At 38.9% G+C, this 26,328-nt stretch overlaps 1 protein-coding gene across 13 annotated transcripts in view; it reads left to right on the forward strand.

Annotated features, from left to right (window-relative positions):
* OTOF (otoferlin) overlaps positions 1-24,695 on the forward strand; it is a 2,911,272-nt gene extending 2,886,577 nt beyond the window's left edge. For 6 of the 13 annotated variants that reach the window (XM_044062838.1, XM_044062837.1, XM_044062844.1 and 3 more), the window contains one exon: positions 24,319-24,695. In XM_044062838.1, coding sequence (XP_043918773.1) covers positions 24,319-24,505 — 187 coding nt within the window. In that variant the 3' untranslated portion in view covers positions 24,506-24,695. Of the gene's footprint in view, positions 1-23,228 lie in introns of all 13 variants that reach the window. The other 7 variants (XM_044062839.1, XM_044062840.1, XM_044062845.1 and 4 more) reach the window with 2 other exon arrangements.
* The last annotated feature ends 1,633 nt before the right edge of the window (positions 24,696-26,328 follow it).

Genomic DNA, 26,328 nt, shown 5'->3' on the forward strand with positions numbered 1-26,328 from the left:
ATGTTTCATGGCTGCCAGGGGATAGTAGATCATCCCATTTACCCAATAATCAATTAGAAAATAAAATAAATAATACACTTATCCATCAAATAATCCTATTTTCCACTCTCCTGAAAAAAATCCTATATTCTTCCTCTTCAAAAAAGGTGGAATCCCCACTGTCTATACTATTACCCCATTGCTATACTATGCCCCTTGCTCAAAGTACTAGAAAAATATATACAGACCAATCACCTCTCCCATATTACTCAACATACTTTTCTCTCCACATCCCAACATGGCTTTTGTTCACACCACAATACCACTATTATCCTTCTCGGTATCATTAATAGAGAAAATGTAAATAGAAATGCTGGCAACAAGATCTATCAAAAGATATTTTTCCAATAGCTTACAATCTGTTAAATGATGCCAAAAACAATGAGTCCAATGCACAATGATTTTAATGATCACACAAATCCATTCCTGAGTCCGTTTTTGAACACAAGCAGCATGCTCATTTGAAGTTGGCTTTAGAACTAGGAATATTTTGGAACCTGCTCCAGTGACTTTGCAAACAGGCAGTTTGCTGATTCCAGTTGGCTTCAAAGGAAGGAAGAATCATCTATCCTGGAACTTGTTTTAGTGCACAGGCAGCACGCCAATTTGAAGTTGGTCTTAGACTTTGGAACTCATTCCGGTGTCCTTGAACACAGGATGCCTATTGGAATCAATTGGCTCTAGAAGAAGGAAGAGCTTTGGGATTTGCCCCCCCCCATCCCCATTTTACACACAGGCTGAATGCTGGTTACAGGTTGGCTTCCAAGCAAGGAACTTTTTGTAACTTGTTCTAGTGCTTTTGCACACAAGCAATTTATTGATTTGGAACTTTGGAAGTACCTACTGAGGAAGCGGAGCATATAGTTGTCTGTGAACGGAGGTTTTGCACTCAGGGAAGAAAGGTAGCTGGAAGGGACTTCCGATGAATGAGTAATTTCCTGTCTGATCATACTGAGCCAAGTTACCATAACAAGAAATTTGCTTCGAGGAAAGTGTTATTAGTGTTTAAACCAGTACTTTGAAGTAGGCAATTTGTCGTTTTTAACTGAACAGAATTAAAAAATTGTTTTTAATCTAAGGAAGGACCTGAGATATATATGTAGTGCTTGCATACCAGCAACTACAAGAAAGGGGATATATAATACCCACTAAACGGATCATCTTGGAGCTAGCTACCATGTGGAGGGAGTAGCCTTATTGTAGCTTTTCACTGTCCATTAGCAAGTCATTAAGGAAGCTTTTCACTTTACCAATAATCATGTTAACATATTTTTTATTAACCACAGCAAAAGTTTGAACATCAGACAAAAAGTCATTCATCCAACTGAAATACTGATCTCTACTCATTATCACAATCATACCACCTTTATCGGCAGGTTTAATAATTATATCCTTATTCATACATAAAGAGGTTAATGCACATTTCTCTATATTGGTCAAATTAAAGAACTTTTTACTATTCTGTCTGAAAAAAAATGTTATATATTTCCTGCTCGCACATATTTGTAAATGCTTTTACTACCAAGGTACTATATGAAATAAAAGTACTGGCACGTTTAAGGGTCATATCATTAGATGTATTGTTTTTAAACAATAGTTTTAAATCCAATGACCTACCAAAAATTAAAAAAATCTTTGAGTGTACCCCCTCTGAGACCATATCCCTGCCCAAGTAGCTAACAAACACACTTTGAAATTTGATTTATACACACACACACACACACACACACACACACACACACACACACACACACACACACACACGCACACACATATACACACACACACAAAGATATACACACACACACACACACACACACACAAAGGCTGGCACAGGTTTACTAGCTGTGCTCCCTTCTGCCCAGACTAAAAGGTAGTTGTCACTGCCACCAACCAGCTCTTTATCAGCTACTATAAGGCCCTTTCCAAAGGGTGACCAATCCTACTGTATGATGTTACTGTTATACAAATGATAAGTGTGACCAAAATCAAGGCTATTTAGGAGTGGCATGTACAGTGTCACCAAATATATATGCAAGTTCTCTAAGAGTTTAAATAGCTCTAAACAAACCAGCCACAATTAACAGGTTTAAATTAAACAGTTTTCCTATCTTACTATATTCCTATCAACCCTGGCCCAAACAACATACTTCCTAATCACAATTCCAACTCTAACAATAGTAAAACCCAGGCCCCTACAAAACCTTCTAACTCTCTCCTTATAGCTCATCTTAACAAATGCAGCATCAACAATAAAATCGGCCACCTCCATGCCCTCCTAGATGTCCATCTATTTGACATCCTATGCTTATCTGAAACATAGCTAAAGCCTACAACCAAAGACAATGAAGTCACCCCTCCTGGCTATAATATTCCTAGACTAGACCACACAGCCAAAAAAGGAGGTGGGGTAGCAATCCTTTACAAAGCAGAGCTACAAATCACCACTGTAAACCTTAAACCACCTTCTGACAATAATGCTGAAATTCTCATTTCTAAATTGCAGGTTAACTCATGTAAATCCATATACCTCATTTGTATCTACCTTCCCCCAGGAAATAACATTAATACCATTGAAAATATCCTACAAGAAACTATAGTCCTAGGGGACTTTAATGTAGACTGGAAATCTTGTAGTAATGTACACCCTACTACCCACATTAACCTATATGGCTTTTCACAATATATTAACTCCCCTACTAGAATTAATAAAACTAATAACAAAGAAAGTACCTTAGACTGGTTTCTGACTAATACTCCTCACCTTACATACAGAGTAGGTACCCTCCCAGATGACCTAAGTGACCACTCACTAACTTATTTAATCAGGCATAAAACTAACCTAACTTTTCCTAACACTTTTAGGACAATACGTTCCAAAAAGTGTTTTAATCCTGAACTCTTCCAAACAGAACTTAGACACTGTAATTGGTCTCCACTTAAATCACTTCCACTTAATGAAGCTGTAGAATACTTTAATTCCACATTCTTAGCCATCCTTGACCACCATACCCCAACTCGCACTGTTAGACATAAAACTAAGCCTGCCCCCCTAGCTCTCAAACACCACTAGGCAAAAAATCCATCAGAGAAACAAATCTTGGGCCAAATGGCGTAATACTAAGGATCCTACAGATCACCAAACCTTTAGACAACTAAGAAATCTGACAAAAAAATCCATCCTCTTAGACAAAAAAGACTATTATTACCAGATACAGCAAACTTTTCAAAAAATACCACAAAAGGTTTGGAATAGCATCAACAAACTACTATACCCAGGACAATGTAGTACACCTAACCCACAAGGCACTAGCCATGAAAATCCCACTTATACTGCTAATGCCTTTAACTCCTTCTTCACACAAGCCATCCAAACTCTTGCTAGTCAACTTTCTCGAGATACTTCAAAACTGCCTACAACCATGACAAACCCACCTCCACCTTTTCAGTTACAACCAGTCTCTACTTCCTTTATCTGCTCCCTTCTCCAAAAACTAAAACCTACCACCCCCTCAGCCGACCAACTCCCAGCAGAATACCTGCAAAAAGGGGCTAAAGCATTAGCCTATCCCATCTCCATTCTTATTAACCGTACCATAAATGAAGGTACCATCCCACCTATCTGGAAAATTTCTTATATCATCCCACTACATAAAGGTGGGAACTCCTATGACTTTTCTAACTACCGTCCTATAGCCCTATCTCCCCTAGCAAAAATAATGGAGAAATGTATCCATAAGCAACTACTTAACCATCTACTCCAAAATAACTTACTTGCCAACTGCCAACATGGATTCAGACCATTCCACCACTGCCCTCCTATCCTTCACAGACGGCATTAACAAAAACTGGAACAACAATATTCTTTCCTCTGTAGTCTTTATTGATTTATCCAAAGCTTTTGATATGGTCAGTCACCAGCTCCTCATAAATGTTCTTAAATTCTTTTCACTTGATGCCCTAGCAATAAAGTGGTTCAAATCTTACTTAGACAATAGACAGCAAGCTGTGCTATGGGACAATAAACTATCTAACCTCCTCCCCATTGATCTTGGCATTCCTCAGGGCTCTATATTAGGCCCACTCCTATTTTCAATTTTTATCAATGACCTTCACTCTGCAATTCCTCAAATCACCTACATTCAATACGCTGACGACTCTACAATTATCTGTTCAGCCACTTCTCCAACTGAAGTATAGTCCCTTTCCCAAAATGCATTCAATACTGTAGAACAATGGTTTTTAAACTGATGCCTCCTCCTAAACCCCCCAAAAACTAAACTTTTACTGTTCACACCAACCCGAAAATCCACCCTAATAAATTTCTCTCTCACATCTAATAATGGCACTTCCATATCTCTTGAACCTACTACCAAACGTTTAGGTATAACAATAGATAGCAACTTTAACTTCGATATTTATATAAACAGCACAGTTAAAATAATCAACAAAAAATTAGGATCCCTCTATAGAATTAAACCCTTTCTTACTCCAGTGGCCAGGACTGCTATAGCCAGAACTCACTTAATCTCCACTCTACTTTATGCTTCTCCTATCTATACTAACCTTTCTAAGAACAACCTAAATAAACTGGCAGTCTCCTACAATAATACTGCAAGATTTGCAACTGCCTCTCTTTTTAGAACACACCATTGTCTTAATCTAAAGCAACTGGGTTGGCTTGAACTTCCAAACCAAATTCTTTTTCACCAGCTTACTATAGTCCATAAATCCATGTACCAACCCACCAACACTCCAATACTCACTAGCATTATTACCCCCCTACAACAATCTCAGGAGTTTACGCTCCTCAAACAAAATACTTATCAATACTTGCAAAACCAACAACTTGGCAGGAGACCCCCTCTTTTCTAATGCTGTTGGAAAGCACTGGAATCTTTTACCCACTGAACTCATTTCTCTGGCCTCATTAATTCTTTTTAAACAGAAGCTAAAACTTCTCCTCCATACCCACTGGTTATGCCCCTGTACTAACCCTGACTAACTTTCCCTCCCTCACTCTAAATGCAGTCTCCTCACCTGTACAGACTTACCCTTAAGAAACCAAATACTATGACATGACAACTAAAATATATGTATATATGTAAATAGTAACATATTTTTGTATATTTACCATGTACTGCTTGAGTTATGCTTACTATGTGTACTGTACTTTATATTACCAACAAATATTAAGTTTGACTGTTGCAACCTTTTATATTGTTTTATTATATCTGTCTTGGAGCTTATCACTCCTTCTTTTTTGTATGTATGTTGGAGCTTTTCTCCCTGGGCCTCTATGGAAAATGGACATATATCCAGTTAGACTAGCCCGGTCAACAAATGTAAAATAAAATAAATAAATAAATAAAATAAAATATATTAAATAATAAATAATAAAAGAACAAGACAATATTCAATAGCTCAGCACAGTGACTACAGAGTTCAGAATCACAGGAAATATTTTAAAACAACATTGCAGGACAGTCTCAAATAAATACAGAAAACATTTAAACTAATCTTACTATATTCCTATCTATCTCTAAGAGAAATCACTGTAATCCAGTTACTTACTATTAGCAAAGCAAGTGCTGATGACAGGATGTTATCAGATCCAAAGACAAATACAAAACTGCCCAGACTCACTCTCTGAGATAGTTCTTAAATTAATAATACACATTACTGCTGGGTTAGCTGGGATAACATCACTCTTTGTTACCTGCCTTCAGTTCCCAGGCTAACAGAAACTTAGAATTTAGCACTTCTGTGTCAGTGGTACATATCTCTCAGATGTTTGCCTAGAACTGGATGTCATACAACAATTAAACACTTTCACATTTTAAACCTAGTAATTATTTCTGCTTCAAGACAATAGAAAGAAACCTCTAGCTGTAGACATCCTGTCTCCTTCAGTGAAACTAGGAGATAAACACAATCGTAAAGCAATTCACTTATTTTCTTAGAGTTTGCAAGTTAACTCTGTTCTTTTCCAGTAGGGTACACTGTGGTTACATTCTGAAAGCTCAGTACAGACCATATAGTTCAACACACACTTCTGCAGCAGTAGTTTAATATACACATAACATATAGTTTTCTTACATTTGTAAGACAAGCCTATGGATCATATTAATATTCACAAATGACATATGATTATTTACAAAATTCCAGATAGCTGGGCTTGCAGCATCACAGAAGGGATTACAGTATAAGCTGCAAAGACTTTGTCACAGAAGCAAGAGCATTTGGTGTCATTAAACAGTTGCTCTTTTAGTTCATTTCTAAATAATTGACATGTATCTTGCTGACTCACTTCTGCAGGTAGCCAATTCCAAACACCTAAGCCTAGCCTATATAATGCTTCTCCTGTGGAGTTTTTAAAACAAAGTTTAATACTATCTTCCTGGTTATCTCCAAGCAGTAGTTAGGCTCCTTGAGGTTGAACACAACAGCTGAACCAGGACTAAATGACCACATTTCATTGAATAGTCTATTAGTCTATTGAAGTTGTGATCAGCCATATTATGAAGGTATGCTCAGTATATTAATGGCCAACATAACATAGCATACTTTCTTATAAATTTATGACGGTGTGTGTGTGTGTGTGTGTGTGTATATATATATATATATATATATATATATATATATATATATATATATATATATATATATTCTAACACTGTATTATACTAAATACATCTTACAGGTTATAATCATAGTGTTTTCATATGCAACACCAGTAGTAACATTGATGGTTTTCAGATAGTTTAAGTTATTATTGAATGTTATTAGGTTACATATATTTCATACACTAAAACAAAGTTTTACATAAACTTTTTATTAATTGTGAGAAATGTTAATAATTTACTTTGGTGGAGTCAGACTTTTAAACAAAGGGTTGTGTTTTGTGTAACTAAATGTATTTAGCACTTATATTCTGATTGGTTTACCTTGTGGGCAGGAGAGTGCATGTTTTTAAGGTGAGCTGTAAAACAGTTTCCTTCATTTCTAATGACGTCTTGTGTTGGATTAAAGCACTAAATTGAAGTAGAACACTAGCATTCATTATTACTTTTTTTTTCAAGTTTTAATGCCTGCTTTTGTTCACTGTTATGTGATGGTTTTTAATCCTTGCAGTCGGCCTGAAATGTAAAATAGCTATTCAGTCTATATAAACATTATGTACTAATTCATTGTCGACCAGTTCTTATTAAGTGTTGAAATGTCTAGGATATATTCTAATAAAATATTTCAATGTATTATTTCCTTTGGTGTTGTAAACCCAGTGCACTAAAACATGTATTAGTAGACAATGGTTCATCTCTGCAGAATAGAAACTTATGATGAATATGAGAACTGTGTTATTTGTGCAAAAGAGAAAGGGGATTACTTGTAAGACAGCATGCCACTGAAAAGGGCAACATAATTATGTAATCTGGAATTTTTTTTTTTTTTATGGGAACTTAAATTCCTGTGTCCAGACCTTTAGATTATGGTCACTGATGCAACCTCCATCATGACAGCAGTTAGTCAGTAAGACCAGATACACAAGATGAGGATGAAGTCTCTTGAGAATGTGGTTGAGGCAATGATAAAGTAGTGAATAGCAGTGTCGTTAACATGAGTATGAATGACTGACCAGTTAGTATAGACAGATGGGCTTCAGAGAAAAGGAAAGAGCTTTCTTTAACAGAACACCTGCTAAAAAAGTGCAAATTAAAAATGCTGTAGAATTGAAGACAAGGGACAAAACACTTCTACCTAACAGATGGATATCCAGACATCTTAATGTCTCTATTAGGCTGCACAAAAAAGTTCTGCCAGGTCCCAAAAGTGTTTGTGCTTGAGTGATTTACAAAACTTCCAGTGGAGAAGAACACTGTACAGGGATACTGGTTTTCCATTTTTTTAGGAAAACTACCAAAAACACACAAATCTTGGCTACCTGAATTTTGCAAAAGGAATTTGGCATGTTAGACCAGAACACTCATTCATTACAACCAGTATTTCTTCTCATATTTGCTTTACTGAGTGTTTATGTGTATCATCTGTTTTACTTTTATAGGTAGAGAGACAGACTGGTAGATATAATATTTAGAAATTACACTTGAAGATGAGTATAAATCCAGGATTTTATCTCATGAAAATGGAATTTCATTTTTAAGAACCATAAAGCAGTGACGCAAATGGTATTGCAAAGCTGAAAGTATACCAGTTCTAAACTGGATATGATTAATGATGCCATGTACTTTCAGTGGGGGAAAGAAGAAAAAGCAAGATGACAATGTATGTCTGAAAGAGGAATGGAAGATTTTTTTCCTTTTTTGTACATGATTTTTATAGGATTATGGATGGTCTTCCAGAGCTACTGCTGTTGATGATGACAGTGACAGAACTAGCCCATAATCCGGGTAAGAGATACTGGAAGTCTGGAAATAAATGATGCTATGCCATTTGGTCTCAGCTGATCAAAAACAGCAGAAACTGCAAGAAGCCAGAAGGAGACCTGTTGGAAAAGACAGTTTACTTTAAAGATGTTGGTATTATATTTCATATGGCACTGGATGGATATTTAAGGATATTGGTATTTCATGTGGCAGTGGGTTGAGACTGTGTGTGTATCTACATGATGTGAAAGGGTAGGGATTAAACAAAAAGAAAGATTAGTAATTAGAATAGCAAATTAGCATCATGGAGTCTGACTTAAAATCTGCCACTGCCAGAAATCAAAATTTAAACTACAGAAATATTATATTTGTCTGTTCATAAATTTTGCAGGCAGGACCTGCAGTTAAAAAAAAAGTATTCTGCTATCAAGTCAAGAACTTGACTGGAGAGAGGGGTATGATCTGTCACCCTCTCCCCTACATGCACAGGAATGAAAACACACACAAAGTGCGGTGGATGAAACAGAGTAGTAGACAAATGCTGAATATGTATAGTACTACATTATCTGCAGTGATTCTATGTTCCATGCTATTCCACTTTGAAAGGGTTTCACACATATTATTAAGAATTTTCTTAACAAATGTACATAGGATTTGGCACACGTTCATTGTTAAGAATTCTTTTAACAAATATCCATGGTAAATAATAATGAATCATACTCATTCATCATTTATTTGTTGCATTGTGTATTACTTTCTTGCCTTTTCCTAGTTTGCATACTGTGATTTGTTTTCTTTACACTGTTTTACTTGTATTCTGCTTTTAAATGCATATTAAAACTTGAAAAAAAGACCACACCTCTGTCTCTTATGAGTCAGACAGAATTTTTCCTACCTTCCCACCTGGTTACTGTTGTGTTCTTAAACACCACTGTTTTTCTAGTTGCCTGCCCATTATGTTAATTTGTCCATACATCTCATTTCCTCTCTGCTTTTACTGGCTGGTTTGAGTAAGCACAAAATTATCATTTTGTGAAATCACTCCCTTTCAACTATTTACATTTATTGGCCATCCTACTGTATTCCATAGTACCAGAATACAAAAGTGGCCACCCCCTTTCAATCTATCTTGCTGTTTTAAAAATAGTGACTCTCCACTAAAACTTAACTTTTTAGACAGGTAAAACTTAAGTTACCTACTTTCACATCTAACTCCTCTAGAGCACACTGCAGTGTTTAGGATAAACCATTTTATTCACCTTACCTTTAAGCATCTATTGCAAGACCACCAGTTATTGGAGAGCCCACATTCTGTCTCTCAGTAATCATCTTGAGATTAGTGCTTCTGCTTTCTCCTGGTCAGAGAAGGAGTGCAGTTAGATTATTTCCTGCAGACTGCTGATCTCCAGAAAGCTTAATAACTGCTTTATAGGTGACAACTTGGAATCTATGCTTATATTCTGATCCTGGTGAGTGTAGGCGCAGAGTGCATTGATTCCTGACAATTTCTGGTTGGAGAGTGAGTGTCTGTGCTTAACATACCTGATTGGTCTGGTTACTATTCGAGGCATCTACCAGAAAAAGGCTACAAGCATACAGACCTTTGCATCATCTGGGACAAGACTATGGATCACCAAACAGGCCATGGCCTGTTTCTCTTCTTGGGATTGGTGCTAACATTTTGTTTCTGGTGAGAGAAGAAGCAAAGGAGTACTGTATCCCAACACATTTAAGCTGTGCTGAGACCAGCATTAGTAGTAGCCAGTAAGTAGCCATTTATGTGACTTCCATCTTTTCATCATTCTTGACAAACTAATTCTTTATTTTTCAGTAAGTACTGCTTGATTTCTTTCTAACTTCAGAATATCTGCCTAAATATTTCATCCTTAAATTTTCAGGGTCTATGTATTAGTTTCCCCTCAAGTGTTTAGCAGTGCTCTGTACAGACTCAGACACCTTGAGTGACAATTTTCCTGTAAAAGGAATATATAAGGAAACAGCTCAAGTACATAGTAATAATGACCATCCCTCCTGGCATGTCTGAAGGTCAGTTCCCTATGCTTTCTCCTATTAACCTCGTGAACTTGGGCATTCTGAGGTAGTGTAGCAACTGCCTCATGTACACAGATAACTCTCTCCTATTACCTCCCAACACTCAGACCTGCGAGATATGCACTTATATAGCCAAATTGTATGCCATGCACTCTCAAGCAGAATAGCTGGTCAAGAGGAGCAACACCTGCACCACACCACATCCAACACATAGCCCTCCAGAACACCCACCATCACAGCTCTCACATAAAAACACAAACCACACACCCACCTTCATAGAGGCTCTCAATAGGAATCTACCCAAACAGCAGAGACCTCCAAGACAGAAACACACTTGACCACTACAGCACAGCACAAGACACATACCTCACCTACACAGTGTGCTCCTCAACCTAAGCCCCTAAGGCAAAACAGCTTGCCCAATACACTAATCATAGGTGACTGAATAGTGAGGCACACTGATGTCCCACTCACTAGGTTTAATAAGGAGAAGGTAACAGTCAGCTGTCTATCAGGTGCCAGAATCTGACACACAACACACACAGTCAAGTTACTCCACAACTAGTACAAGTATGACCCTGTCACTGTCCATATGGGTGTAAATGACCGGAGACGCACCACCCTGGACTACATGAAAAGAGACATGGAGGAGCTCTCGGATTATGTGGCCCAGGAAGGTATTGACCGTAGCCCTGAGCAGCATCCTACCATCACCCAGAATGATACCGCAGTACAAGCAGAAAATGACTGACTTCAACAATTGGCTAAGTTTCTGGTGTCATTCTAAGGGGATCCAGTACCGTCTGCTTGGGCTGACATGAGTGACAGACCTCGATGCTTTGCCAGAGATGGCCTACATCTATCACCCCTGGGTTTCCGTATATTGGCTATTGCTCTTGCCACCCCATTTTGCCTTCTTAGGTGATGTTCCAAAGACCAAATTACCACAGTAACAGCTATAAATAAATGCAATCTGAGGGTCATGCTGCTCAATGCTAGAAGTCTAAATATCAAGATGTACTTGCTTGAAGCACTCCTTAAAATGGAGAACATCGACATTTGTACTGCAACGGAGTCCTGGTTTAAAGCAGCAGAAAGCACCACTGTGCTACCAGGCTATAACTCATTCCACATCTTTCAGCCCCAGAACATGGACCAAAGCTCCAAAGGTGGTGGTGTCTCCATATTCATAAAGGATATGCACACCTCCAGACTAGTATCCCAGCATAATGCATGTTAGATACTTCAGGTACAACTAACATTGGGTAAGATGGCAATTCAGGTCATAGCCTGCTATAGGTCCCCAACCATATCCCAAGACTCTAACTCCACATTCCTAAGCACCCTGGAAACTATTAGGGTCCAACTCAACACTCTCATACTAGGTGACTTCAACTACTCCTCCATCAACTGGGAAAACTACTCATGCACCAATACACTGGCCCAACGCTTTCTGGAATTCATCATTTCCAATGCCTTGGACCAGCTCATTCTTACCCCCACTAGAGGAGGCAACATCCTTGAACTGGTTATTACTAACATGGGCAACCATTGCTCTACACCAATAGTCAATTCCTCCTGGTTAGATCTGACCACAAACTAATCACCATGGAAATCCACATATCACCCACACCCCCTGCAAAGGTAGCCACCATGAAAAACTTCTCCAAAGCTGACTTTGGGCTCCTAAAAACAGAGATAGCGAACTTCACGGCACCCATGTCAATGGAACATAGATGCATGACTGCTGAATCATACACCAATGCATTGTACAAACACTTACATAAATGCATGGAACTAGCCATACCCAACAGAACCAAGATGCTCTCCTCCAAAAAAAGCAAACCAATCTGGTGGTCCCCTGCCATTAATAAACTCTACATCAGAAGGAATAAACTGTTGCAGAAAAAGGTGAAGTCCCAAGACTGGAAAAAACTCCCTTATTAGCCTCAACAAAAAGTTGAGATCCCTCATCAAAACCTCTAAAGCCAGCTATGAAAGCAGAATTGCAGCAGACACTAAAAACAACCACTAAGCCTTCTATAGTTATATCAAGAATCTCCACGGCAATGCCCAGGTTTGCTCTGAGTTACTGCACAATGCTACCTCCTATACTGAGCCAGCAAATATTGCCAACATACTGGCTGACAGATTCAGTGCCAACTTTACCCCCCCCCCCCCCCAAAGGACCAATCACAATACCGGAGGAATGCCAGGCACCCAGCATTACTGCAGCACAGGTTAAAGCTGCATTGTCCAAGGCCAGGAATACAGCTTCCATGGGACTCGACAACATCCCTGGATGTGTTCTTCTACATGAAGTACAAAGTGAACGACACCACATCTGTGTGCTGTTCAGTCCCAGCCTCAATTCAGGCTTTGTCCCTACTGAATAGCACACTGCTACTGTCATCCCTCTCCATAAAGGGGGAGTGATTACAGATCCTGGGAATTATTGCCCCATTAGCCTGAGTCTGATATGTAAGGCTATGGACAGCATCATCATCATGGACCTAATTAACAAGGATATAGGGAATCTCCAAACTCTAGATCCCATGCAATTTGGTTTTGTGAAAGGTAGATCATGCCTGCTCAACCTGGTTGACTACAATCACCAGAGCTGTTGATGAGGGCAAGGCAATTCATACAGCCTATCTCAATCTGGCCAAGGCCTTTGATACCACTCCTCACTCAAGAATTACTGATAAACTCACCAAACTAGGCATCAACCCCTATATAGAACCCATAGCGTGAAAGTAGCAGACTCCAAGTCAGACTGCCAATTAGTCATGAGTGGAGTCCCACAGGGATCAGTCTTGGGTCCTCTCCTGTTTGGCATCTACTTCTCATAAAGTCCAGGCCAACACGGAGGGACTCTGGCTAACCAAGTTCGGAGATGAATGCAAGCTGGGAGCCATTATTAACTACCCAGGTGATATAGACATCCTACAAAAAGGCCTCACTGAGACCAATGACTGGTATCGAAACCATGGCCTTAAGCTTAATGTCAAAAAATGTGTCATCATCCCCTTTGGGAAAAACTCAGTTCCCACTAATTATCAAAATGATGGGAGCCCACTGAACACTGAAGGTGTTATAAGGGATCTGGGGACACAGGCTGACAACAACCTCTCCTTCAACCACCACATTGACACTGTGGTCAGAAAGTCCTTTTATGTGGCACATCTCATTACCAAGGGTTTTGCATCCAGGAAGAAACAGGTTATCTCTCTCTCTACTGTTCCCTCATTAGACCAATCATTGAGTATAATGCCCCATTTGGCATGTACCTCACTAGACACATGCAACAGCTGGAAAAGCTACAAAAGTACCTCACAAAGAGGATCATAGGCCTTAAACACATCCTACATGGACAGACTCAAAAAACTCCAGCTATTTTCTGTCTCATATCATCTACTAAGAGGCGATCTCTGCTTGACTTACAAAGCCATGTCTGACCCAGCTCTGTTAGAAATGCTACATCTAAAGAAATCCCGATCTCTCCACACCACATGCTTCAGAGACCTCAAGCACATTACCACAATCAACAGAACATGCTGGAGGGACAGGTTCATAACCCAGAGACTGACCATGCTCTGGAATTGACTTCCCATGCATGTCAAGCAGAGTACCTCACTGGGCCTCTTCAAGAGAAATCTTGACGAGTGCATGGGAAATAGAAAGTTCACCCTGGGATCACTGCAGTGGCTCTACTTGATAGAGGCACTGGGAGCTAATGTCGGGCAGCATGATGTCAGGGCACTTCTATGGGCTAGGCTTGTAAAGGCTCCAAGGCTATTAGCCTAGTACACACCTATGAACTTATGAAAATAACTTTTAAGTATGATTAAACAGCTACTAACTATGTTGTGTGAAATTCCTAGTTGAAGTAATTAGTAAGTCTTCCACATTTTTCCCATTTGTTCAACATTATGATTGGCAGTGTTCCACATTTTGGAGATAGAAGATTGACAACACTGGCAGTAGTGAAAAAAATCCATTACACTACTGTAAAAAGAGCAGTGCCCATGGATAATGGTGTGTGTGTGTGTGTGTGTGTGTGTGTGTGTGTGTGTGTGTGTGTGCGCGCGTGTGTAATTGACTAAACTAGTGACTGTAATACTTTGCAAAACATTTTAAATTGCTCCTCTGAGGAAGGAAAGAGGGATACCCATATGCAAAAACATACACATGGACAAGAAATGGTTGGGAAGAGGTAGCCTAAAAAATAAAGGCAAGTACATTGAGTGACAAGGGCAAGGCAAACTTACAGACAGTGTGAAGCAAAGCAGTGTGATTAGATTATTATATTGCTTATATTAATCTGAGAAACATTTTTGAAAGTTCAGCTGATAGAAGACAGCAAGGCATACCACCTCTTACATTTGTAGCTTTTCACAAAGGAGATAGCAAGGCAAACAAGAAGGGAAACATTGTGTGTAGGTTGCTATGTTGCTTACAGTGATCTGCAAAATGTTATTTAATAAAGTTCTTTTGTGAAATGAATGCAATCGGTCATGCTTCCAAAACTAGGTGGCAGATCTGCCAAGAGCTGGCTCATCCTCTTCTATCTCTAGGTATGTAGCTCCAGCTCATACTTACCTCAACACCAATACAAACTTTCCCAGGCTTTAACTTTTCCACTTACCAATAATCCATAGTGTGCCTTCATCACTCACCAGATCTGGTCTACCTCTCATCATGGGCACATAGATTACAAACCCTACTTTTGCTGTGGTAGCTATTTGTGAAGTTTTTTTTCACTTTTTTTAACACAAATATTTGGCTCTTCAGAAAACTAGCTGTGTTGCTCTTCACTTTGTGTGAAATTAAATATGTCTTTTTTTGACTAATTGTTGCTTAGTTCTGAATGCTTGGCCCCATTTTGAATGCTGATCATTCTGGCTGTGTATGGGTAGAGTCAGCTTTAATCATTTCCTAATTAAACTTTGCTACTGGATTGTCTGTTATATATATTTTTGGTAGTTATGGAGAAATCAGGTGTTAAAAGTGTATGTCAAGTGGACAGAAAATTCTACAGAAAGATGGTCCTGCTTCATGTGGAGTGTATATAGATGCTTCACATGTAGATGAAATGTTCTATCCATGAATAATTTGATAAACATAGTCTTACTTATCAAAAGGTAATTTTAAAAGGTTAAATTCCCTGTAATGGGACCCAGAGACATTCCACCTCCTCCATGTTTCCTTAAGAACTGAGATAAAATGCATAAAGATGATAAATCTAAACCTTCTAAACCAAAGATACATTTTATCTTAAAGTACTTTTCTTCTCCCCTTAAAGCCTTCCACAGAGGGAGGACAGAGAGGCTTCATTTGATTTCTGCATTTCTAAATAGTACATTAGAGTGGTAGATAAAGCGCCCTTTGGCTCAAGGTTGTGTAATCATCAGCATGATTAAATTTTTTCCTTGACAGACATTCTCTAGAACTTCTAATTCCAAACCCACTTCTTCTCTGTTACAGATATAGATTATAAAATCTCTAGGGCCATGCTACAGTTTCAGATAGACTGATATCTTCTATCCCCCCTCTAGTTCTGAGTGGGCTAGGAAAGTGTTTTCCTTAAATTTCTTTCTGCCTCTTCATTGGCCCCAGTTCTGCTGCCAGTTTGAAAGCAGCCATGCTCATTGGGAGACTGTAACACTGATCTACCTGATTTTTATCCTGTCAGCTCTGCCTCTGTTGCCAGTGCTTTTGGCATCAGTTGTCCTTCTGGTGCCATGACTTAGGGTTGAGGAATCAGTGCGTAGGTCGGGAATGATGCTTCAGTGTTGATATCTTAGTTCTCAGCTTTGAATGCCTTAGGAACAAGGACACAGATGTCAATGTCAGTGAAGACACCTTCTGTGTCAGAGGTCAGTCTTGGTGCTGCCAGTGGCTAATGACTTTGCCACATCGTTACTGGGCCCAATGACAGCACAGGTGCTAGGTTCAGTACTGATGTGGGTTGCAGATGTCTTCCCAATGTTTGTCTCATAAGCAGTCCAAGAGCCCCTGGCCATGAGATACCTGTTCTGAAGAGAGTGTCCCATTGCCAAAACAGATGACTAGAAGGTCTCTTCTACCCCTTTGATTCTAATGATACCTATTCTACCTTTCCTACGTACATCGCCCCAAATGCATAAGCTGACGAGTTTTTTTTGTTTGTTTTTTTTTTATCCTGTGTTGACTGGGTTTGCCCCACTAGGATAGTGGCCTCCTTTCTTAGGTGACTGAAGTAGTATTTCTATTGCTAGGAGAAATTTTTCCAGGGCACTGGGGTACTTCCCCAATTCTTTGAAAGTGCTAGATGGCAGTGGAGGGCTCCTACAGCAGCAAAGACAATGCCTAAGGAAAGTAGCAGCATGGAGGAGAAAAGAAAAGTTATGTAGATTTTGAAGATGGAAAATGAGAATTTGTAGAAAAATTTGTTTGATATGGAATATCAGAATGCAGATAAAGAGTCCTATGTGGTGGATTATACAAATGAGCAGCAGTATTTAGCGGTCTCCTTTGGAGTAGTACAGATGACGGAACTGGAGTCAGAAGGGCTTGCAGAGGATGTTCTGTTGAAAATAACCAAGCAGGATGATCCAGGTGACAGTTCTCCTGTTTCACAGGGTGAAATGGCAAATAACTATTTTGTAAGTGCTGAGGACTGTAATGTGGAGAAGAAACCACGTGATGTGGCAATAGAAAATGCAGAAGTTAAAACTTATGCAACATTAACAGAAAGTAAAAGAGGAAAATAAACTGAAAAGTCTGGTTTTGTGGCAGCACAGAATTCAGTAATTAAAACATATGCAGCAGTGACAGCAGGCAAAAAGGAGAGTAGAGACAAACAGTAAGTAAAATTTTTTTTAAGAAACCAACTTTGACAATAAGAGCAAAAATCACACTGTAATAGGCATATATGTGCCAATTTGGTAGCTGTTCTGGTTTTTAAAGCTCAAGAAATTTTGGGGGGAGACTTTTTGTGTCTTCACATATGAAACTGAGGGACTGATGAAATTTCTGAAACGGTAACAAAAAGAAGGATATTTATCTGTAGAATAATTGTTTGCTTTCTGGTAGTAACTTAAATGTTAAAAAATATATTACTTTGTAGTTTAGAACTGATAAAATGGAAGATGATGTTAAGAATGCATGAAGAGTTTATGTGAAACTGCTGATAACACAGATGAGAAAAATTTATGAAACGGAGGTTGTGAAAAAATATTGTGAAACACTTGCCAAGTGTTACTTTTGTGCCTTGTCATAGAGGGACATTAAAATGTGCTGGCTAACCTAAACCATGCTTCTTTTGTGGGTACTTTCTTCATTTAATTATTGATTGTGACAAGACAGAATGTAATCAGGGTGGGGAGAAAGATGGTGTGTGGCTGAATGCAGGCATGGATTGTCAAGAGCATACAGTAAAAAAATGAAAAAGAAGGGGAAAGGGAAGGAAAAACAACAAGAAGCTGGGGGAGGGTAAACTAAGTGGAGAAGAAACTGTGCGAGAAGAAAAAAAATGGAAAGGAGAAAACAGAGTGGATCGATTGCATGCAGGAAGAGAGGCCAAAAGGAGGGATTATCACTAATATTTTTTGTAGTTCTAGCCAGTGAAAAATCTGATTTTGTGGCTCAAGGGTTGTTTCTACATAAACCCAGGAAAATATTCAATAGGGGAAAAAGTAAAAGTAAGCAAACAAAAAGTTAAAGATACTTCTCCTAAACTCACATAGAAAGAAAAATAAGAATTTTAGAGACAAGGATGTCCCATGAGTGGAATATTATTTGCACTGGTAATGGATGCGTTAGTGAGTGAAGTAACTTCTAAAATGAAAGATGCTAAATATGTGATGCAAAAGGAGGTGATGACAGGGATAGTTTTCATATACATAGATAATATAGTTGCAGTTGCTAAGAAAAACATAGGTTAATAGGTTCATAGGTTGGTACTAGGCTATCGGCCTTAGGGCCTATACAAGCCTAGCCATAACAATTCCCTGGCTATTTCTTCCCAGAATATTTACTTCCCTGGTCCCCTGTCTCGCAGGGCGACGGACATGATCCCCGGGGTGAATTTCCTATCTCCCATTCAATCGTCAAGGTTCCTTTTGAAGAGGGCCAAAGAGGTGCTCAGCTTGACATGTATGGGCAGTCTATTCCAGAGTATGGGGAGTTTCTGGGTCAGGAACCTATCCCTCCAGCATGTTTTGTTCATTGTGATGACCAGGTTTAGATCCCTGGAGCATGTAGCTCTGAGGTATTGGGATTTCTTTAAGTATAGCATGTCCAACAGCACCGGGTTTGACATGGCCTTGTATGTTAAGCAGAGATCACCTCTGAGTAGGCGATATGTGTCAGAGTATAGCTGGAGTTTTTTTAGACGGTCAGCACAGGGCATCTGCTTTAGGCCTGTGATTCTTTTAGTGAGGTATTTCTGTGGCCTTTCCAGTTGTTGCAGATGTCTTGTGAGGTACATACCAAATGAGGCATTGTACTCTATAATGGGTCTAATGAGGGATGAGTACAGTGGGACAATGACCTCCTTTTTTCTAGATGAAAAGTCCTTAGTGATGAGGTGTGCCACATAGAAGGATTTCCTGACTGTTGTGGTTATGTGGTTATCAAAGGTGAGACCACTGTCCACCTGTGTCCCTAAGTCCCTTATCACACTTTCAGTGTTTAGTGTACTGCCATTTATGTGGTAATTCATGGGTACATGTTTTTTCCCAAAGGGGATGACTATACATTTCTTGGCATTGAGCTTGAGCCCATGGCTCTGGCATCAAGCATCTGTTTCTGTAAGGCCCTTTTGTAGAATATCCACATCATTTGGGGATTTAGTAATGGCTCCCAGTTTGCAGTCATCTGAGAACTTTGTTAGCTGGCCTGTACTTCAGAGAAGTAGATGCCAAACAAGAGCAGTCCCAGGACTGAACCCTGAGCTACTCTGCTTATCACTTGTCTGGAAGTGGATTTTGAGTCACCTACTTTTACAGTGTGGGTTCTGTCAGTAAGCCAGTTGGCAACCCATCGAGTGACGTAGGGATTAATGCCCAGCTTAGTAAGTTTATTTATGATTCCAGAGTGGGGGATGGTGTCGAAGGCCTTGGCGAGGTCCAGATAGGCTGTTTGGACCACCTTACCCTCATCCATGGCTCTGGAGACTGATTCGAAGAAGTCAATCAAGTTGTGGAGACAAGATCGTCCCTTTACGAAACCAAACTGGGTGGAGTCCAGTGTTAGAAGGTTGCCAATGTCTTTGTTTACAAGTTCCATGATAATGCATTCCATGGCTTTGCAGATCAGGCTCGTCAGACTGATGGGACAATAGTTCCTGGGATCCAAGGTGGATCCCCACTTGTGGAGTGGGATAACTGTAGTGTGCACCACTCATTGGGCATGAAGCCTGAGGTGTGGCTATGATTAAACATGACACTTAGGTGAGGTGCCAGTTCATTTTATAGTTCATGTAGTACACAGCCCGGGATGTTGTCTGGTCCCATGAATGCTGTATTCTTAGCTTTGGAGAGTGCGTCTTTTACCTGTGTGGCCGTGAGTACCAGAATTTCGCAATCTTTTGTTATTGAGATGGGCCCTTTAGGGGGTGAGAGGGGGGTGAAGTTGGCACTGAATTGATCTGCCAGGATATTGGCAATATCCTTGGGATCAGTATATTTAATGTCATTCTGTTGTAGCTCAGAGCAGATCTGAGCATTGCCATTTAGATTCTTGACATAACTATAGAAAGCCTTGTAGTTGTCCTTGGAATCTTTGGCAATTTTATTTTCGTAACTAGCTTTGGAGGATTTTATGAGGGATCTCAGCTTCTTACTGAGGCTGGTAAGGGAGTTTTTGGCATTCTGGGATTTTCCTCTTTTCTGCAACAGTTTCTTCCTTCTGTTGTATAGTTTGTTTATGGCAGGGGACCACCAGATTGGGCTCCTTTTTTTGGAGGAGACTGTCTTGGTTCTGTTTGGAATGGCATGATTCATGCACGAGTGGATGTGCTTGTGCAGTGCCTTAGTGTAGGATTCAGTGGTTGAACTTCCAGTTCCCATCTGCATGGGTGTCATGAAGTTTGTCACTTCTGACTTGAGTAGCATGACGTTGGCTTTGGAGAAGTTTTTTTTGGAAATTTCCTACTGGGGGTGGGGGTGGGATGTGAACAAAGAGTGATTAGCTTATGGTCAGACCTGACCAAAGAGGTGGTGACCACTGGTGTGGAGCATCGATCTCCCATGTTGGTAATGACCAGGTCTAGGATATTTGAGCCCCTGGTGGGACTTTGGATTAGCTGGTCCAGGGCATTGGAATTTATGAATTCCAAGAATCATTGTGTAAAGGTGTTGGTACCCGAGTAGGTTTCCAAACATATGAATGAGAGAAGTGTTGGTTTGTCTGAATGGACATTTAAAGGAAATGGGAATGATCTTGAATAAAGATAAAGGTAAGAGTTTGGGTGATGTGGTGAAAACTGGGTCCATGTATGTTTCAGAGTGAAGTGTTCTTGCTAATAATACAATCTGGGAAAATGATGTAGTTATGATACAATGGGAGGGTTTGATAAAATAAATGAAAGAAGTATGTCTTCATTAGAAGATGTATACATTATCATTCAGGAAAAAGGTTTATCTAGTAATGAGGAATTACATAAGACTAGTATAGGTAGTTTTACTCAAAAATTATCTTTCTTATTTCTTTTTGCTTTTGTTAACTGACTAAACGGGATGCTGCTCTTGCCATCCATAATGTAGCACAATGGCTTTTATGAGGTTAACATTTACAATATGCATAAATTCTTAAAAATATTTTCAGAGTGTCTACAGGTAGCTGCACACACTACAGCTGTTAAAAAGTATTTAGTCATACTTCACTTCTAAGAAACTGGTATGCTGGGCTTTGAAAAGAAGGTGATCTTTAGATATTTGTTTATAGTAGATGGGTTGTGAGGACACTTAGCTGCAGAGACAGCAATGCTGGATCTCCTTAATGCATTACTATTTTGTAATACACTGTGTACTGTGGATTAATTGCTTACATTTTTGTGGAACTTCGTATTGTCATACAGCCAGGCTTCTGAATATAGTAAGTGGAGTCATGAGCTGGCAACAATACGCCGCCAGAATATTGAAGCTACTTATATCAAGAAAGATCTGCACACAGAATAAAATTTGATGTTGTACCTCTTCACAGGCAGCTTATTGCACTGTCTATAGAATCCTGAATGTAGTCCTGTATTATTTAATTAATAAAATGCGCACATTGGCAATTTAGCAAAAATGACCATGAGTTTGAAAACTGTAAGGAGACTGAAAAAAGAAAGAAGGAAGTATAAGGATTAGAAAGATGTGACATGATTTTTTCACATATTCAGAAGTGTTTATTATAGATCAAAACTGTACTGCATGATCGGATTTCTTTCAACAAGGCACAAGAGACAGACTCATATGAACCTCAAGGCGGTAAAGTGAGAGTAAGCCTTACAAAAAGCATTTTAAAAAAGAGCAGAGCATATCCATTTTAGCATTAGAACAGTGCTAGACTTGAAAGAAAATCCAAGTTCTTTTCTCCACAGTGGAAATGACAGGACATGCAAGTTGATCTGGTAAATTTACTGTTTGATAATTGGGTAAGTATGCTGGTCCAAGGACCCTTTTCAGGCATAACCCAGACTGTTTGACAAAGTGGGAAATAGTAGGCAGACAAATTACTTCATATTAAAATATAAATTGTGTCACTTGCATACAAAAGTAGGCATTAAGTTCACAATTGAGTTTATGTGTGTCAAATTTATTAATAAGCATTTAGTAATATTTATACATACACCTTCATTACCAGAATTATATATATTCATGTATAGATTGTATAAGTAATATAAATCCAAAATGTTATAGAGGTTTCACACAGATACATACATTTCTATAGTCCTAAGTAATAGAAAGTGCACTACTGTATATACAATTTGTGTCAATCATTGTAAAAACAAATCACGTAAGTCAGTATACAGAGTAGAGGTGAATGAGTCAAGCAGGTTTAATAAAGCAATCACATTTAGTAAGATTTTTGAGATACTCAAGTTACTTCTATCAAGTTACTACTAGTATTATTATTATTATTATTATTATTATTATCATCATCATCATTGTTGTTGTTTTAGGTTTTGAAAAAAGTCTCTCATATTTTGTCTGGGGTTTATTCCGGGAGGCAGAAGTTATTTTACTGTAGTTTTTTTTCTATAAAAGGCAGGGAGCACTTAGGTCTAACTAGTGAGGTAGTAGAGGCATTTCTGAGATAGTAATATGTGTACACAGCATTCTTTCTGAGGTATAACTATACATTAACCTGTACTTGATGCATTCTTTTAACACTCTGCAGTCTTTTATGCAGTAATACATTTGAAACTATTTGGAATTAGACAAACTGGCAAAGTGGTTGTGATTATTTTATTATACTTAGTACCGAATCTTTTCATACCCACTTAGTTGCTCTTAAATATTCTTAATGCATATGAATGTAAGGACATATCTGAATTGTAATTTGCAATTAAAATGGTAAAAGCTGCCAATGTTTTTTTTTTCCCTGAGTGTTTGCTGCAGACTAACAAAGAATAATCATGCTAATTTAGCCAATTGCTAGACTAATACTAAGATTGCTGTACTAATGCACAATACTAACCATTTGCAATGTTCATTCCTCCTCCATCTCTGTCTCTCTCTCTCTCTCTCTCTCTCTCATTTCTAATGCTTCTATGGACAGTCGACCAGATACTTCCTTCATATGGTTCCTCAACCCGCTTAAGTCCATCAAGTATCTCATCTGTAATCGTTACAAGTGGCTCATCATTAAGATTGTGTTAGCATTGTTGTTGCTGGTCATGGTGGGCCTCTTCCTTTACAGCATGCCTGGCTACATGGTCAAGAAGCTACTTGGAGCATGAGGCATTATCTTCACTTTTGGCACTTTAAAAAACACTGCCCAGAAGTACACTAAACTCTTAACACAATCTAATGCAACAATTATAGGTAACAGTATATGGAGTATTTACTATTTTTTGTAAAATCTGCTGTTCTAAATCAGATTACTTTAAATCACGTGTTACTGTGATTTGGAAGAAATCACAAACACTTAAAATACAGAGCATTTAGGCACCAAAAATTAGGTCAATAGTATGATCTATAACGAGAAGCTCCAGGTTACAAATACGAGTCACTGAAGTCTGAAGATGTCAGCATTATACAAGCACATACCTTTTCACTTTATTCAAATGATGAATTTTCTTGTAATCTAGACAAATTCCATACTGTGCAATACTTGTATATGTGGTTAAGAGATATATATCATTGAATCTTGAGAACAAAAGTATGCAACAAAAAGCATGCCTAAAAAGAATAAATCAAAAAATACATAAGCAGTGCTTAGATGGGACCACCAGACAGTGAAATCAATGGTCTGCAGTAAATAGCTACAATTCTTGTAGTTGTTGTTTACTAACTGTAGTTAATTAATTGCTGTTTACAATATCTGTACCCATTTTGTGATACAGCAATAGCTCATTTAAAGAACAAATATAACAAAGATTGTGTAACTGCACTGGAACACTACAATATAGCATTTAACTGCATTAACTTCAGTTTTGGTTTGGAATTCAGTTCCAGAATTGTTTTGGTTTTAAAAAGTAGTTATATATAGTTTTTACAATTTTTGATTTTGCTTTCAGTTCTGAGTTATTTTAAAATTTGGTTTGCACTGGCATTAATATTGTAAGATGTTATAGTTTGGTATGTGTTTATTTTGTGTGCATATTCATTTTATTTGTCTGTAATAAATGAATGCCCTGTCTTAACAGTCGTCCAAATACAAACCTGATGTGGATGCTGCGACCAGTACACATTGCCTGTGTATTAATATGGAGACACTACAGGTATTACTTCCTAGGACTTGTGGCAGCTGTCATCATGTTAATGTTCTTGGCTCTAATGATCTACACGATGCCAAGTGTCATCAATGAAAAATTAATAAATAATGGAAAATAAATGGACTCATTTCAGAACTCTAAATGGGACCACAAGATGTTGAATTGTTTGAGCTAAATGCCTGCAGAAAAGAGTAAAAAATGTATATTTTTGTAATAACATTCATGCATGCTTACTTACTGTAACTAGTTCTTCAATTCAGGTAAAGCGGAGACTTTTATTAAATACAATGAGCAAAATGCAAACTGGGTATTTCCTGTTTTGCATCTAAGAACTCTTCATTTCTCTGATAGCACATCTATTATGCTTCCTTCACTAGCAACGTCAGACAGAACTAATAAGCTATGCAAACAAAATATATGTGCCCTGTTCCAGAAAATAAAAGTTCTTCCATGTAGGTCCCAACAATAGATATCTGTTATAGTTAATATGTAACCTGATGGCAACTCCTGGAAGTTCATTCATGTGTAGCCAAGACGCTACATGATGTATGCAGCTCCTGTGACTGCATATACAGGTTATACAAAAATTGAGGATATTGCAAAAGTTTATGTATACAGTCAGTCTGAATTTGGAGGACTTCTATGGTGGATTTCTGTTGGAGTGTCTTCTTTTGGCATCTCTAGACTGGTACAGTTAGGAATTTTCTCATTCTTTGCTCAAATTGTATTTGTTTTTACCCAGTGTACACAATGATGTCAAGCCGTACACTATCAGGCTTGGAAGGGGTGTAATCAGCAGCTGACTACTTGCTTCCAGGGACAGCCTTTGGACAACTTGTGCCCTAGGCAAAAGGGCTCCAAAGCACCACCACCCCACACACTACCCAGATTAATTTTTTCTTACTTTTTCTCACAGCTTGTCTTACTCTTCAGTGTTTCCTGTATTCATTCAACATATTTTCTTTACTGCAAAAAATAAACAAATACTGGAAAAGTGTCCCTGATAGAGCAGCGCCCTAGGTGGCTGTCTAGTTGGCCTATGCCTAAGGCCGGCCATGCTTGCTTCTTTTTAGCCACCTACACAGTTTCTTTCTCCTAAATTTTACTGTAGGAAAGGTGCCTCTTTCTATGCCTAAAATGTAAAATCCTCAAAGTGTTCTTGTTGTCATCACATCTCCAGGCAGTACTCATATTAGCAATGCCTTTATTACCTGGGAAAGAACAGAGTGAAGCATCATTACAAGTGGCAGCACGTCAATATGGATGCTTACAGGAAGTGATGTATACAGCTCAAGGTCTATATCAGCTCCTTTAAGATGGTGGTCATTCAGTGTTCTCAGTACATGAATTACTAAGGTTGCCACCAGTCCTGTTGTCAGTGAGACACTCATGGGTTGAGCTGCCTCATTCCATTGCCCGCTGTGCAAAGTAGTGGGACTTGAAAAGTCCCACTTTTCAATCGCACTGAATTGCCGTGGAAAAGCTGCAATTACTTCCGGCTTTTCCATGGCAATTCAGTTACGTCACCAAGCCGGACATGCAGGCAAAGCTGCTGCCTGTTAGGTCCGGGTGCTTTAATTCGTGCAGCAATTGACTGCAATTCATGAAAGGGCTGGGGATTGGGGCAGGAAGAACCCTGCAAAGATCGCGGCTGTAGGAGCGCTTTGTTTTAAGTGCTTCTACAGCCACTAAAAAATGACCGAGATTTTTTTTTTCTAATGAACCAGCCATCCAACCAGCCAGTCAGCCATCCATTCATCCAGCCAGCCATCCATTCATTCAGCCAGCCAGCCATCCATTCAGCCAGCCAGCCAGCCAGCCATTCATCCATCCAGCCATCCATCTAGCCAGGCATCCATTCATTCAGCCATCCATCTAGTCATTCATCCATCCATCCATCCAGCTGCTACTACCACCAACCAGATAGCCACTCCAGCAGCC

This window comes from Protopterus annectens, chromosome 2.part1 (assembly GCF_019279795.1).
Source record: "Protopterus annectens isolate FY-2018-M chromosome 2.part1, PAN1.0, whole genome shotgun sequence".
Classification (NCBI taxonomy): domain Eukaryota; kingdom Metazoa; phylum Chordata; order Ceratodontiformes; family Protopteridae; genus Protopterus; species Protopterus annectens.